This window comes from Drosophila montana, unplaced genomic scaffold, assembly GCF_035044405.1.
Source record: "Drosophila montana isolate Dmon_TW-CO22-7 unplaced genomic scaffold, ASM3504440v1 contig_924_1, whole genome shotgun sequence".
In the NCBI taxonomy this organism is placed as follows: Eukaryota; Metazoa; Arthropoda; class Insecta; order Diptera; family Drosophilidae; genus Drosophila; species Drosophila montana.
In genome coordinates this window covers 5,270-22,912 of record NW_026999210.1, presented here as the reverse complement: position 1 = coordinate 22,912, position 17,643 = coordinate 5,270, and the positions used below count along the sequence as shown (strand labels likewise).

General features: G+C 41.6%; 1 protein-coding gene across 1 annotated transcript; it reads left to right on the top strand.

The window, feature by feature from the left end:
• The first annotated feature begins 2,318 nt into the window (after nt 1–2,318).
• On the top strand, nt 2,319–11,544 carry mthl1 (methuselah-like 1). The gene is made up of 2 exons (XM_064699477.1): nt 2,319–5,540; nt 11,191–11,544. Exon 1 carries the CDS (start codon nt 3,482–3,484, stop codon nt 5,537–5,539), a length of 2,058 nt encoding a protein of 685 aa, XP_064555547.1. The 5' UTR covers nt 2,319–3,481; the 3' UTR covers nt 5,540; nt 11,191–11,544.
• The last annotated feature ends 6,099 nt before the right edge of the window (nt 11,545–17,643 follow it).

The window sequence follows — 17,643 nt, the reverse complement described above, 5'->3', positions numbered from 1 at the left end:
TTGAACAAGATTTCACTTTAATTCATTCACTTTCAATTCCTGCAGGCATTAGGCCAATTTTCCAAATCTCAACATCTGGGCAATTGTGTGAGTTCCTGTCTTCATTTTTGGTATGCAGGCACATTTTTATAGTATTTCTATTTGGACAGACTTTCAGATCAATCAGTTCGTGAACACCGAAGTTATGTTGGGCTAGCTGCCTTTGCAGCGAGCAGGGCGGGATCTGCGCCTGGGCCTAGGCTTAAATGGGTTATGCCTGAAGTATGCCCAATAAATATATAACTATATATATATATATATTTATATGCATTTAATTTTTTATCGACTCAGAAAGTCGACATTCCGTTCGTTTGGGTCTTAAAATATGTGGAATAATTCCAAATCAAAAGTAAAGCAAGAAAGGTATTCATTATAGGAAAATAAGCTGGGAAATACCCTCTACTTAGCAGAGATGGGGCAGTCCAACGAAGTGCGAGCATTTGGGAACTCAGAAATAAAAAGCAGCGCTTTTTTTTTGAATACCATTTTCTCTGTTCGACAAATGACTTTTCCGCACGAATTGTGCAGCAACCTTTTGATTTTTCTCCGAGTGCTTTGCTCATTTGCATTTGCAGGGTAGCTGCTGGTCGCGCATACCCGCTGCCAGCATGTTAATCATGTGCGTAATCTTTGGGCTCATTAAATTCAAATGGAATTCGGTAAAGCCAAACATAATCCGCTCATAAACATTTATTTGTTGCTCCGCTTTGGCGGCGCCTCAAACCCCACCCCCCCCCCCCCCTCTCCTTAACCACCCACTCTGCAGCACTCCCCCTTTTAGTTAGTTGCATAGAGGTGGGCCACCTCTCCATCAGCGAGCATATTATAAATCACATGCTCTTTTGAAGGATTTGCTTGGGCTCAGCTCGCGAGCCCCAAAAACCCGCCCCGTCTGGGCACGTGTAGCGCACTTAAGACTCGCAACGAATGTTATGCAACACTGGCCAATTTGCAATAGCAGCTCCCCAGGCCCCACCAGTCGCTCAGTCAAAAATCTAATTTCAAGCACCAGAGAGCACCCAAAGCCCAAAATGCAGCTGCTTGGCTTGGCTTGGCTTGGGTTGGGTTGGCTTGGGTTGGCTTGGGTTGGGTTGGGTTGGGTTGGATTGGGTGGTTAGGTCGAGCAGCAGGTCCCAAGGCCGTGGTGAATTTGCGACCGTCGCCCGGTTCCACATCGCTTGCTTAACGATTTGAGCTGCTGTCAGAGTTTCTGTTGCTTTTGTGCAGTCTGTGATGTCTTAATGCCACACAGCCCGCAGACGGGACCGAGCCAGCGAACCAGCGAACCACCGAGCCAGCGCAACGCACAGCCCAGCCGACCTACACCTCCCCTCCCCTACCCTATCCGCCCGCCTACCCCAGCTACACTATACACTTTTAATCAAATGGATTTGTTTCCATTTACTATCCAATATTCATGCCGGGCAGCACCATGCCCCCCCACCACCTAAAATAGACACTCGTAGGGCAAGAGCCACCAATCAAAGCAACCCCCGACACCCTCCAAGCCCCCCCCCCCCTCCCCCTCTCGCTTACTTCAATATCTTCAAGAGTTTCGAGCGCTTCGAGAGTTTCGAGAGGTGTCAACAGGGCCACACGATTTATTGGTCTTGTTTTTTTTTTAGCTGAGCTCTCTGGGTATTAACTGGCCTAGGTGCAACAATAGCTCACGATTGCCAGATAGATAAAGATAAAGATAAAGATAAGATATAGATAAATATAGAGTTATGGAGAAATAAAAATATATCAAAAAGTAAACAAAAACAAAAACAAGCGAGCATTTAATTTAATTGAAATTATAAATTATTAAATTGTTAGCATTAAATATTATTTGAATTTCTTTTATTTTTTATATAAAATTTAATATGAAAATTCTCTCTCGATTGCAAGCGGTTCATGTCTGTGCTAGCCCATATTATTTAACTATACCCATAAATATAGCAAGCAGAAGCTCAAATAGTGAGAACAGTATGCGCCTTAAGCTTTTAGCAGTGCCACTAACCCATAACAAAAGTTTGACAGCACTTAACAAGCGCCACCTGAAAGTATGCTATGCCGTTTAAATATTAGGTGCAACCACCTTAGCTAAGCATATAACCATTTTCTATTAAATAACTGCACCACCTGTTAACATGCTAACAGTGCTGTAAAATAACAGAAGCAACGCGCCAAACTATCGATAGCAACAACAGTGTTCTGTTAGACAGTATCGATACCTGAACGACAGCGCCGCAACAACATTAATGCACGCCTGTTAAGTTAACAGTCCGGCAGTCGGTTTTTTGTATTCGTTCGTTGCAGACGTGCAGCTCGGCATAAATTTTTGTGTGTGTGAATTTTTTTTCGAATTATTTTTGCCTGACGCGCTTGATATTCAATTGTGGTTCGTTCAACTGACGCCAAGAGAAAAGTAAAGAAGAAAAAAAGCAATTTAACGTGTTTATATATTAATGATAAACAAAATATAAAAACGGCATTGAGCAGCCACAGCACAGAGCTGAAAAGTGAAAAGCAACATTTTCTGCTACGCCTGAGAACCGAAACGATACACACAACAACAGCAACAACAAGAAGAAGAAGAAAAACAAGACAATTGTAAGACGAAGACGAAAGCGAATAGCTGAAGAGAAGTAGAGAAAAGATCATGCGTGCTTGACGACGACGACGACGACGCTGGCAACGCCACCACATGCATCAGACGCGGGGGGGAGAGGGTGACAACAACTAGTGCCAAACACAATGCAAGGCAGACAACGAGAAACGAGCTACAACAACAAGAACAACAAGCAGAGTATTTGTATTTCCACATAATTGACAACGAGCGCCTGCAAACGTGCGCACAAGAAGCCACACAAGAGAGCCAGAAAATTAGACGAAGAAAATAAGACAACGGCAACAACAACAACAACAACAACAAGGGCAGAAAAAACCGCTCAGCATTGGCATCTTAAATATGTGTCTGCATGCATGTATTTGTATGTACAAATCTTTGGTGTGTCTTGAAAGCTTTTCTGCATTCAACGAGGAGGCAACAGGCGTCAGTCTATAAACAGCGCTGTCTGCAGCAGCCGCAAAGCTTGATTGAAGTTCGTCTTAAAAGCAGCAGCGGAAACAGTGTTGTGTGCGGCAGCAGCAAATGCAATTGTTGTGAGTTTCGTGCGCAGCACAGGAAGCAATAAGGAGGCTCAAACCAAAACAGTGTTGTGTGCAGCAGCAGCAGCAGCAAATGTTGATTTATAAGCGTAGAACAGTGTTGTGTGCAGCTGCAATTGTACGTACATTAGCGTAAATACTCATACATATATAAATATACATAGACAGAAGTCGAAGACAGTGTTTTGTGCGGCAATTAGTGTGAATTTATTTAAAAAGCACCCAACTGAACGAAGTCTTGCAAAACAAATTAACACCCACCCAAACACACACACACACACACACAAAGATGAACAGCTATTGGCTGCTGTTGCTGCTGATCTGCGCAGCAAACAGTCAGCAAGAAGAAGAGCTAGTCACAGGCAGCGCAGCAACGGCATCGGCAACAACAACAGCTGCGCCAGCAAGCGCCTCGGGACGACCGCCGCCCCCGCGAGTTCTGCTGAACAAGTGTTGCCACCAGGGTGAATATTTAAATGGAACGACGCTGGAGTGCATAGCGGGCTCCTCGGAGATGTGGGTGCCGCTGGTGTATCTGAAGCAGCAGCAGCGCTTCTTTGAGCCGAAGGGCGCCAAGCCGCGCTTCATCAAGTTCCAGCCAAATGTGCGGCCCAGCTGCCAGGCGCAGAGCCAGCAACAGGAGCTGTTCAGCAGCCGCCAGGCGAACGTGGTGCTCTTTCCCAATGGCACCATGTCGGTGCGGGAGCGCGGCCTGCTCGTCGAGCCGGCCAGCTACTGTGTGGATCAGGATGTCGCCCTGGTCTGCTTGGACAGAGATCCAGCGCCGTCCGCCACGGACCGCGAGCGTGCGCCCGGCTCAGATCCAGACGGAGATGCACCGCAGCCAGCCCCAACCACATTGTCGCTGTTGCGCCTGCGCAAATGTTGCGGCAAATGGGGCAGCTACGACAGCGGCACCAAGGGCTGCAGCCTGCAAACGGCCGCCGAGCGTGCGGACAGCGGGCAGCTGCAACTGCATCTGGCGCCGCAGCTGGTGCCGGGCAGCTACCAGACCAGCTACGGCCTGCCCGAGTGCCTGGGGGGGGGCAATGGCAGCGGCTATGCCATTGCCGGCGACTGGCACGAGGCGACGCTCAATCGCAGCAGCGGCTCGCTCCGGCTGGCCCACACGAATCTGAGTGCCTCGCAGTATTGCCTGGAGCATACGGAGCGGGCGGGCGAGGTGAAAATAATTGCCTGCACCCAGCACTTTGCCGGCGGGCATCACAATGTGCCGTACGGCGGTGTCGAGGGCAGCCTCCAGAAGGCTGTCCTGGACGTTGGCATACTCATATCGATTGTCTTTCTGGCTGCCACGCTGGTCGCTGGTTATATGCTGCCCGCGGTGCATCATGCGCTGCACTGGCGTTGCCAGATCTATTATGTATTCTGCCTGCTGCTTGGCAAGATTCTGCTGGCCATCGAGGAGCTGAGCACGGCCCTGGTGCCCGGCACCGTCAGCTGCCTGCTGCTGGCCATCGGGATGCAGTTCTTCTTTCTGTCGGCCTTCTTCTGGCTGAACACGATGTGCTTTAACATCTGGTGGACATTCCGCGACTTTCGTCCCAGTTCCCTCGAACGCAATCAGGAGTCACTGCGTCTCCGACTCTATTCGGCATACGCCTGGGGCCTGCCGCTCCTGATCTGCGCCATTGCCGCCTGCGTGGACCAGCTGCCGGAGACGGAGACGGCGCTGCTGCGTCCGGGCTTTGGCCAGTTGTACTGCTGGTTCGACAATCGCTCTCTGGCCATATTCGCCTACTTCTACGGACCCATCGGACTGCTGCTCTGCGCCAACATAGTGCTCTTCATATCGACAACGCATCAGCTGACGTGCGGCCTGTGGAAGCGCGACGATGTCAAGTCGACGACGGAGAAATCGGCGCTGGGCCGTGTCTGTCTCAAGCTGGTCGTGGTCATGGGCGTCACCTGGATCTGGGACATAATCTCGTGGCTGGTCGGCGGGCCGCACGATGTCTGGCTGCTGACGGATCTCATCAATGCGCTCCAGGGCGTCTTCATATTCATTGTCGTCGGCTGCCAGCCGCAGGTGTGGACCGCCTGCAAGCGCATCTGCTGTCCGCGTCTCCGGCACGACATCACCAACACCACCAACGGTGTCCAGCACTCGAGCAGCTCCCAGGGCCTGCCCTCCCTCGCCAATGGCACCGAGTTCACCCAGAACACCTCCATGAACATCACAACAACAACAACAACAACAGCAGCCACAGCCACAGCCATGTCGCCAGCCAGCCCCATCACCGAGGATGGCCCACAGCCAGCCGCAACTGCAGCCAGTCCGAGCGGGCAGGTTGCCACAAAGATACCCATGGAGACCATTTGCTAAGGTAGGTGTTTGTCCAATAAACACATACACTGGTGGTCACATAAATGGGGACGCTTACACACACACACACACATTTCAATCAATTTGTATTCGTATTTGATCATGTCATCAAAATCGATATATATCGATTTTTTAGTTTTTTTTAATGTTATTTATTATTATTATTATATTTTTAAGTTCTAAGTTCTAGTTAATTTAAATATTTCGATTCTCAGATATCTACGCCCAACGATAACTTTTTGTATATAAACGTATCTCAATGCCATATTCAATCGGACAATAAACACAGAAATTATGAAAAAATGCAAACATTTCACATATTTTCCAACACTATAAAAACGAAGCAATTATTCAGAGTGTCACTAATGATGTGGCCAGCACTGTGCGCGCACCTAAAGCTGATAAGATTATGTGCTTCAAATAAACAGACGCACAGGTAAATCTCGTAATCGAGACACACCCCAAACAAATACACAAATATGCAGCCATAGAGCTGTCAATTACCTCACTTTCTCTCGAGCGCAAACAGAACCTGAAACGAACAAGAAAAAAGCAAATCCAAAGAAAATATATATATCTTTACTTTAACTGAAATTTACCTTCGTCAGGTGCTGCTCATGCGGCGAATTACTCATCGTGTGCGTCTCTAATCAAATAAAGCAGCTGTACCTAGTTTTATCAGTTGAGGTAATACGATCTGGCGAAAGTCTTGAGACTTGCTCAAAACCCAACAAAAAAGCCAAGCAAATTAGTCATTTGTCAAAAATGAATCAAGTCTATAAGAAATAACTGATAGATCTAAAAACCATTTTTAAGAAATGCACAGATTCTCATTAAAGGCATGCACATGAAAAAATACCTTTTCCCTCTACTAAATTGTAATCTTCTGATTTGTAATAGATCCCATTCCCATCGAACACCCCATGTGAACTCGGTCAGTCTCATAGCTAGTCGGACGAAACTTGGTTTGGATGTACAGACTCCACATACAACGTCATCTTACTAAATGATATACATAGTCTCCATAGGAATGGTAGCTTACAAATTATGTTTTATATATAGTAAAACTGTTCCCAGGCTCTGTTTTACATTACCCTAATTGGCGAGAGGCAGTTCTTAGTGTTGACTAATCGCCCATCGAAATTCGCAATGTGTTTATTTAATGAGCGTGAGCCATTTGCTACGCCCACAGGCCACAGTAAGTGCTGCCGGAATGCGTGCCCGAGCATGTGACTTTTTCACTGGGTAAATCAACGGGAATTACGGTGCAAATGCCCAGAATCGAAAGGGAAATTAAGGGACATATGCGCACTATGACAACGGGAATTAAACAGCACGCACACGCACACGCACACATGTGTGTTGGGTTCGGTATTCGTTTTGTAAAATGGGAAACTTTGCAACACTGCTGCTGGACACGGCGCCGCGGCGCCTAACGCATGTTAACCTAGTGCTGGCGGTTCCAGTTGTTATGGCTGGGTTCTTTTGGGCCGTCCTTACCATTTCGGCCAAATGGTTATATTTCACATACCCTGTTTTGTGTCTGGCCCTTTTTGTTGCACTGTTTAATTGCTTTACGGCCATGCGCCAAGTTTACAATCTCGTCTGCTTCTACTTCTCTTCCACTTGAAAGTGCCATAAAAAAAGAACACACACACACACACACACACGCGCGCAATGTGAAATGTTTTTCATTGGTTTTCACTGGAAAACACATCGCTGTTGGCCGCTGGCTATTCGGACATTTCCTGTAGATTTCCACATGGCCATAAAATAATCAGCGCAACCCTTGACACACACGGGCTCTTTGTCTCTCTCTCTCTCTGTGTGTGTGTGTGTGTGTGTGTGTGGCATCCTCTTGAGACCATTTAAATATTACGAATATTGATTCGACAAATGGACACACGTTTTACACACTGTGATAAGACATAAGAAGCCCTCCCACAGCCCCACAGCCCGAAGTCTCCGCCCGCAACTCCCAATGATCTGACACATTGCACAACAGCCCGAATATAAAATATAAAATTTAAAAAGAAACTTATCATGTGTGCCCGACTGCCAGATACCCTGCAGGCAGCTATAACTCATTGTAAACTCTAAAATTCTTTCAATTTATTGAGTAAGAAAAGAAATTTATTACAATTTTCTCATAATAGTTATAATATACAGAGAGAGAGAGATCTGTCTGTCTCTCTCTATATCTCTCTCTCTCTCTCTCTCTCTCTGTTTATATATATCTCTTTCTCTCTATTTTTCTCTCCATCAGTTCCTCTTCTCTCTCCCCCTCTTTCTTTCCCTCTCTCCTTCTCTATATGTCTCTCTCTTTCTCTATATATTTCTCTCTTTCTCTATATATCTCTTTTTTTTCTCTATATATCTCACTCTTCCCTCTCTCCGTCTCTCCCTCGCTCTCTCTCTCTATCCCCCTGTTTCTCTATATGTCTCTCTCTCCATCTCACTCTTCCTCTCTCTCTCTGTCTCTCTCTCTCAATCTCCCCCTGTGTATGTTACATACATTTACACAAGTTTGTTATACCCCATTGCCCGCATTTGAACTCAGGGTAAAATGCGGAAAAGCACAATGAAATTGAAATTGAAATCGAAATCGAAATGAAAATGATGCAAAATTGATTTTTTTCTTTTCTTTTTGTTGTTGATGATGTTTTTGTTGGTTGTTGTTAAATAAATATATGTATGTATGTATATTTGACTGCGTCACAGCCTGCAGAAACAGATGTTGGGCTGCAAGGCCGCGTTGCGTGGGGAGCGCGGGGTGCGGGGTGGGAAGGGGCGTCTGGCATGTTTACCAAGCTAATAATCAACGCGGTCCGAAATGGCTTTGCGTGGTGTGTGTGCATTGTGTGTTGTGTGTGTTGCGTGTTGTGTGTGTTTATTGAGGTGGTTTTACCCGAAACGCTCTCGGTCAACACACACACACACACACAAACATAGCAGCAGCTCCGGCTCCAACCTGCCCCTTGGGCCATTATCGTCGCTCTCGACTGTTACGCAAGCAACATTTTGGGCAATGCCAGCGACGACGCATCTAAAAGAAAGAAAAACGAACAACAAAAAACCGGGCTTAAAACTGTGCCGGGTCACAGCCAAGTTAACGACACACACACACACACACGCACACACACTTGGATACTTAAGAGCTGTTTCTTATCGAGCACATGTCGCATAAGGTCAAGAACTCGTTCAACTTCTCGAGCAACTCTCGAATTAGCATGCATATCACATAGTTGCAAAGCTATTCATGAGTCTTTTATTGCCTGGGGGGGATATCATGTGATATCTCTTATTCGCGGTTCATAATTAAAGGGCTCTATTAATAGATAGATATTCTAGATTTTTCATTAAGGCAGTCTTTTTCCCGGCCATTTGTTTTCATTAAGCTCAATATTTATCCAATTTTCATACACTTTTCTCTTCTGATTTTCCCGATTCTCAGTTGTTTACTGCAGACAATCGAATCTTGGGCAAATATAAATTTTTGCTCAAAATGCGTATAGAAACATCTTTATCACATTTGATAAGCCAAGACTTACTTAAGTGCTAATTTGTAGAGAAACTTTACGTGCTAACATGTCCAAAACAACTTTGAGAAATTGGAAATTATTTTCAAAAAGTTTTCTCAGTTAAAGTTCAGTTTCAATTAAATATTATTCAATAGAAATTACTGAGATTTAAAATAATATTATAAAATAGTTAAACAAAAAGTTCTTTTATTCTAGTTTCCGAACGCAGCTTTCCCACAATATTCAATTTTGTCTTGTTTACAATTTTTTTTTTTTAAATATATAATTTATATTTTAAACTCGTTGATTTAGTTCTGTGGCAGGCAAAAAGTAAACTAGCCGAGTTAATTGTAACTGTACCTAAAAGCAATTGTGGTTGTCAGTTGACTTTCCAACACTGTTGTTTACTGTAATCAAATGTTGTACAATTGTTTACCATAGAGAGCTGCGACTACTTGGGATATTTTAATTGTGTTTGTGTGTTTGTGTCGTCTTTTTGTTTGTTATTGTTGTTTTCATTTGAATGTTTATAAACAATTGCAACACCTCGATTTCCTCATTGAAATGTAAATATTTTGCATTTTTGTTTAGATTTTTCATTTACTAAAACAAATTTGAAGCATGACTTCCCCAACACTGGTCCCACTGTGCAGCGTGCAAATGCGTGCAATTTACGTGTCTCCCAGCTGCAGCTGCAGCTGCCACTGCCACAGCGACTGCAACAGCGACTGCGGCTGCAATTTCTTTTGCGTTTTTGCATAATCCCGACGCAACGTGTCACCGTCACGCTCAGCAGCCGTGCAGCAGTCGATCCGCAGATGATGTCGATTCACGTTGGAGTTGCGCTCTAAATGAGGTATAACAGGAGTAGGAGTAGGAGGAGGAGTAGGGGTAGGGGTAGGGGTCGGTGGCAGGGGCATGGGGATGGGGCATCTTTCGTCAACTGGTACGCGCATATCAGCGTCATTTTAATGCCAAACACACATGTGTCTGCCTGAGCGTGTGTGTGTGTGTGTTTGTATCTTATAAATACGAATGTATCTTGCGGATACGACAGCGAGTTTGAGTTCGAGCAGCCGGAGTACGTGTCTGTATCTTTCAGTACTTTTTGTCAAATTAGCAAATACAGCAAAAATGCGATACTTTCAGCATACACACACACACACACACACACACACGCACACGCACACTCCGTTCATTAATCGAGCTTAGCGGCAATTTTAATTTGTACGCTCTGCAGTTTTTCAAGTAATAATTGCAATGTGGCCCATTTACATTTTACGCTCAGCATTTTAAATACCCTTACAAAGTACACACTCAAATATTTCTCTATAATGTACCCTAAAAATACATATATATGTATATACAATATATACATACATATTTATTCTGCAACTGAATAACTTATAAACTTGGCAACTTAGATCATTTACTAAAATGTTTTTATAATCCAGATCAAACTATAATATATTTATGCACATATCACATTTAATGCGCTAGAGCATTAAAAGTTCGTTCAAGTCCGTTTTCAATTTGCGGCTCAAGCGCGTCGTCGAAGTTGTTCTGTGTTTCGCAAGCGAGGTGCGTTTATAAACATTGCAGGGTTTTTTTCAAAAACTAACAATTGCTTCGGTGTAGTATAAGAGTAAAATATATACATAAACTGTAAATTATTTTAGTACTGGTTAACACTGGAAGTCACATTTTCACATAATGTAAGCGTTTAAGCAGGAGTGTCAGCTTTTACTTTAAAAATCCAGCAAAAAAAGTGAGAAAAATAGTTGGAAAACGCTGTGAAAGAATTTAAAGTTCAACATTCCATTGACTTCTAACTAATTTTCAAAGATCATTGTAGTATATCATTGAAAACTGTTAACAAATTCAAGAGCGTATATAAATATATTATTTATATTATATATTATTATTTATATTATATATTATTATTTATATTCGCGCTGGAACGGTTTAGAATTGACTGAACTGAATTTGGACTGAATATGTTGTATAATATTATTTATATGCATTACTTTTCAAGTTTTAAGTTTTCGAATAACTTTTTAAGCAACCCTCGCACGAACCTCAATATGTTTGTAATCATTTGTTGCCCTTTTGTCTCTTCACATTTTGCAGAAAACTGAGACGAGCGACAATGCGAAAGTAAACCGAGTCCTACAACAACAACAACAACAGCGGCAGCAACGACAACAACAACAATGGCAATGAAGGCAGCAACAATAAAAACGGCAAACGGCCAGACTTGCGCAATAGCTGTTACAACAACAACAACAACAACAACAACGACGGCAATAAGCACAACATTCAAGCACGCGCATTGACCGAGCGGGCATCAACTGCCCAGCCCAGGCCCAGGCCGAGCTGGCCAAGCTTTTTCTTAATGTAAGTGTATTGAGCAAAACTTTAAGTGAGCATTGTGTATGTGTGTGTGTGTGTGTGATTTTCAAAATCAGTTTTTAGCCACAGCCGGACAAAAGCGAACAAATTACTTACATAAATACATACATATATGTATGTATGCATGTATGTCCATTGTGTGTGTGTGTGTGTGTGTGTGTGTGTGTGCACTTTTATATGTATTTAACTTGAGCTTCAACACAAAAGAAATGATTTAATTTGTACAAATAACGGTGTGCAATGGGATATGTGCTGGCAGCCAGATAGGTGGAGAGAGGAGGAGGAGGAGAGTGTGAGAGCGCACTGATTGAGAGAAAGAGCAAAGGCCCCGGCTTGAACGTTTAACATTCTTAATTGAAAAGTCAAAGGCGGCAGTGTTGCAAAACGGCAGAGCCAGCCGAGTGGGCGGCAAAGGAATGTGTGTACCAATAACAGAATGGAAGACAAAGCGTTGCCATTGTTCAAAAATGACTTCCAAATGGCAATTCACAAAATCCCAACACACACATATACATATGTATGTATGTATGTATGTATATATTTAGGTGCATGTGCTTTCTAAGCATTTGTGCATGCATGTGTGCATGTGTGTATTTTATGCTGGTGTTTTTGTTTATGCAAACGCAAGCAGCAACAGCAGCAGCAGCAGCGACGGCACCGCCAGTCGTCACAAGGAATTTATTATTGAGGCATTTTTTTCTCAGTTGGGTTTTTTATTTCTTTTCTCTTATTTCCCGCCGCTGTTGAGTGTTAGCTTTCAAGTGCCTCGCGCTGCCACAAAAATGTTTGAGTGTGAGAAAAAACGGCAACATTTAAATTAGCTGATTCTGATTTGGATTGCCTTTGCGCTGCATTTCACGTCAACATCTCACGTACGAAACGCACACACAGCCATAAACAAATCTATGCATCTATATATATGTGTGTGTGTGTGTGTGTGTGAGTGTCGCTGCTTTCTGTCATTTCGATTGCTCAATCAGTTTGGTATTTATATTTTATGGTGTTTTAAGTGAAGTTTTGCGTTTAAAAATTCTTTTATAGATTATTTTTAAAACTTCCCTTTGCATTTAACTCAAATACTATTTAAATGTCAGTTTGTCAATTCTTCTCGTCAATGTTTTTTGAATAGCCATTTTAATGACTTCTCAACACTATTTTTGTTGCTGTTAAACATAATTTGTCAATTTTCTCACCCTCATAACATAATTCTTAACATTGTATTATTTATTTGTGTTTTTTTTCGCATTTGCTCAATATATGTATGATATATTTGTAATTGGAACAAAGTGTTACAAAATGTACATGGATGAATACACTACAAAATCACTTCTCAACACCTGTTTGCACTTCTCAGCCATTTTTATACCCTGTACTTATTGTAAATAGCTGAAGAAGGGTATGATAAATCTGTACGTGTTCGTCAGCGCGAGCTATCACAGCTGGACGAGTGATGGAGGCTTTTTATTATTTTAATAATTTCTATTTTAGGCACATTTTGGGCCGTCGATGTGCGCCCGAAAGCTAAGCCTCTTATCCAGTACAATTCCAAGGTATCCGCTGCTTCTGCCAGAATGAAGGGGGCTGCCATCTATCCAGACTGCTGGAGCCTTGCCACGCCTCAGCGTCTAGTAGACCCGCCTTCATTTTGCGAACAGGAGAAATTGCTGGCATAACTTTGACTTCGAACTTTCGCTCCATTAGATGAGAGCGCAGAACTAGAAAGAAGGAGGCGGGGAGACTCATCTAGATTTTCCGGAGCAATCCGTCAATGCAGACGTGGACTTAACGTCTACAAAGATTCCATAGCAGTATCAGTTTATTGAATGATCTTTATTAAATAATTTATATGAGAGTAGTAATACATGTTGTCCTCCCGATCTGTTTCCGGCATTAGTTCGTCTTCAATATCTGTTTCAGGCACTTTATAATCATCATCAGCAATGTCACGTGTTCTTGATGATATTATATTTTCTTGAATTTCAAGATTGTTATTGTCATCTCTGAGATCCATATTTGATTAAAGGTTCTATTACAATCGATTCCTTGTAAAACTGACGTCAGTTTTATTGACTTGAAATTAGCTTATCGTAGCTTACAAATTCCTTCGCCGATTCCTGTTTTTCGTGTAACACAGTTTTGGTCTGTGTCAGTAAAAGTATCTGAATTTTATTTGATTAAAGAAATATAAATATAAAACAAATTCATTTGCAACGTTTATAAAGATGCTTTTACTGAGATTGAGAACATGCATTTTGGTTGTTTCTTGGCTTTCCGAGCTACTTTGTGTAACTTGAACCATATTGTTTTTACTATTGCCTGGTTGTTTCCATCGGAAACTTCTGTTTCCACTAACGCGTTTGCTCTTGTTGCCTCCACGATAGTTATTGGTATGCCGATTGCTATAATACTTTATCTGAACTGTATCTGATCGGCTTGACAAATTGGAAGATAATTAACCGGCATCCATTAAAAGCTTTGACTGTCGAATATTCGTTAGCTAGGATCGATGAAATACCATCATCATGAAATATCAGCACCTTCCAGGGATTGAGGATGAAACTTGTTTCACATATTCTCCAGCCAAGGCTACCTGTTGTGCCATTGTGTCGTTTTCTTGAATCCTCTCTATGTCACTGTCAATGTCTGTGTCTATTTTATGGTTTAGACTCGTCTAATTCTTTGAGCTGGCTTTCATTGAAATCAGCGAATAGATTTAGATCTTCTGGCACATTTATTTCAATATTCTGTCTAATGCCAATATTTTGCAATCTTGTATTTAGAGATTGCATAACTTTTAGACACTGTTTGGCATCTTCTTGTGTAAGTTTATTTTTAAGTGAATTTACTATGTTGCTATATTGTTTTATTAATACTTGTACATGGTATATTAGCGTTTTTACTTTTATAGATATGCATTTATTAATGCACCTATGTGACCTGTCGAATTGATCTTTGAAGTCATTAATATTTTTCACTTATATACTCCATTCCATGTTATTATTAAAATGCTTACCGATGCAGTCGCACCATTAGTATCGTTGCCGGTCCCAAAATGATTCCCTTTTCGTATTTTGAACAATGTATCAATGGGCTCATACTGGTATTGAACATGTCCATGTATTCATATTCGAAATCATATACTTTTATGGAGTCTTTATGTAGTCGCAGTACATTTAGTGTGCGCGTACGGAAATCTGGCTCTGACATATTGTGGTTTGTTTTTTATTTCATTGAAATATATTCAGACCTTTTCTTTGTATGCATTGCATACACCTTCAATGCTGGTGATGCAAGAGATGCGACAGTGATTATGATTAACAAACTTGTAATATTCTCTAAATTTTCTTTATGATCGATGACTTTTACATTGTTAATTACATTTGCGGCTGATTTTTCAACCTTTGACTCGTTTGAGCTCATTTGAATTTAAATTTTGAAAATCGTTGCAAATTGTTAATGAACTTTATACTTTCATTATATTTTATATAGTGTAGAGAAAAAGTTCAAAGCACGTCAGTGCTGGTTTGTAATCATATTTGGAATGTTCTTTATTCGGAACTCTGTCCGCTTCAAAACCTAAGATATAGTAAAGCTCTGTCGCAGCAGAGCATAATTGAAAGAGAGAGAGAGAGAGAAAGAGTGAGAGAGAGAGAGAGAGAGAGTGTGTGGTAAGTGCATGGATTAGTGAGTACATATGTTTATGGTGCGATTTTGGCTTAATGTTTGTTATTGTATGCAACAAAGTGTATTTAAATACAGGGTGTTCTGTTAGGGCATATACACACTACAAGTTGACATTAGCAAATGTCAAGTTTACAATATTTTACTTAGAATAAGTTTACACTGCAAAGTGTTTGTTAGTTATTTGAACTGAGACACTTGTTAGTTTTCGTACCTAGCGCAAGCACAAGATGGGTACTTAAAGAAATTAAGCGAGCCACTAACATTTGTTAGTCCGCTTCTTCCTGTTTTGCAACAGGGTGTTCCAAGCAGGCCTTCTTTTGCACTCCTCAATTATTGGTGCATCCGTTTGCGTTATTTGTGTTCCCTCTGCGAACGTCGGTGTTTGTTGATTCTTTATTTGCCATGTGACAATGTTGCTATTGTTGTTTCTTCTGCTCTAGCCGCAGAAATACAAGTAGTCCTGTCACGGTCGCCATGCAGAGAAAAAACCTCTTTTTGATTTGATCGTTGCTGCTGTATCGTTTCCAAATTGCGTCGCTGCCAGGCGACGGCTCCTTTTGTCTTCGCACAGGTTGTGGTTTGCCAGCTTTACTGGCTTTACTGGGGCCAGTGCTGGTCTTCTTCATTGCCAACTTGCAATATACTTGCAATGTATGCTCTGTAGAGTGCTCCCCCGCAGTCTGCTGGGCATGTTTGTCTCATCTTTGGGAGTTGAGAGTTACTGATGGCGTGGTGAAATAGGTTCCAATATAGATACTACTTAGCTAGCGACGCCGGCAGCGGAGCGGTTAGATTATATACTTATATATGTAAGCAAGCAGCATTGAGAGCCGCGCTGAGAGAGAGAGTATATTATGTGCACTTAGGTATTGTAGTATGTGTGGTCATATCACATATGTATGCACTTGAAATGTGCATATGTAAACACTGCAACAAAGTGTTACAGTGTGACAGTTTGATATATTCTGAGTACAGTGTGTACTCTATATGTGCGCATATTACAGCAGACAGATTTATAAAATAACCAATAAAATTTGCAAGAACATATATAAATTTAATAAGCAAATAGTCATACATATTAATTCGTTTTTTTGTTTCTTCAATAATGTTTTTAAGCAATCTTTGTTGCTGATTATCAGTAATTTTATTTTAAATTTTATCCAGGTCGTTTGCCTGGCTTTGATATCGCTTCTTAATGCATTTATTATGGTTTTTATACAATTTGTATAATAGATGTGCTAGTATTATAATCAAAATTGTAACAATAAGTATTGTTATTAGTTTTAGATCGGTATTATCGACTTCGACTTTGTTTATTACGTTAGCTGTCGAGTCTACGGTTTTTACGTCTACAATGCCCCATTTTGGCAACATTTTCAAAATCTTCCGCCAATTTACTTATTTCATTTGTTTCCATAGACATATATATTTCTTAATTAATTTTGGGGTCCTCTGCAGTCGTTGGGACATCTCTTCTTTAGTTCAGGCAGCTTCTTTGGGGTATTTTTTATTAGTATTAGTATTATTAGTATTTTGTTTATATGTGGTATTTATATCTCTTGAGTGAGTAGGTGTGTTGAGAATTTTATTGCTTTTGATTTCAATCAAAAAGTCGAGCTCAGTTTGTAACTTTTGAGCCGTCGACTTTATGCACTTATTGTGCAACTTATATGGCTTAGTTAGTGTATTTGCTAGTAACAAAACAACAATTATTATAAGCATAACTGTTATTACTTTTAAATCGACTGAGACAGTTTCGACATTGTTAATTACGTTTGCGGTTGAGTCCGCTACTTTAGACTCGTGGTCCAACATCTTACCTACTTCTGATATATTAATTTTTTATTTTATATTTATTTGCACTATTACTTTTTAACATGTTCGTGACACTTGTCACGGTCGCCATGTAAAAAGAACACTCTTTAAATGAAAAAGCCAGCACGTCAGTGCTGTTTAGTATATTGGTTCAGAATGAATTTATTCAGTTTTTATAATGTTCGCTTAGCCTATGGATATACATATAAATTATATATTAAGTCGTCCTTTAGGAAGATGGTGACCCGGATCCCCCGGTGGTGGTATCCTGGTGGTGATCTCCTAATGGTGATATCCCGGTGCTGTTGCCCGAAGATTACGTTGGGAAGGGTTTATCCTTCCTTTGGTTACCGGCCTTGTGGCTCGGTAGTAAAAGAATGAGTTAATGCGTGACGGCCAAGTGCCGGAGTAATTATATTTCAGCGTTAGCTGTCTTCGAGAGACAATATAGAACTCAAGTACAGGGGACAAACAAATTATACAAATACCCTAAGCCTCAATGCATTACGCCATCAAAGCATGGTCGGCAAGCCGACTCTACTTAGTTGCTAGGGCAATATATTGTACGTAATTATGCTTAGTTGTTAACTTATATACTTATGCTGTTATTGGTTAACAGCTACAAAGAGAGGGAGAGTGAGTAGCTCGCATATGCCTGTATTAGTGAGCATA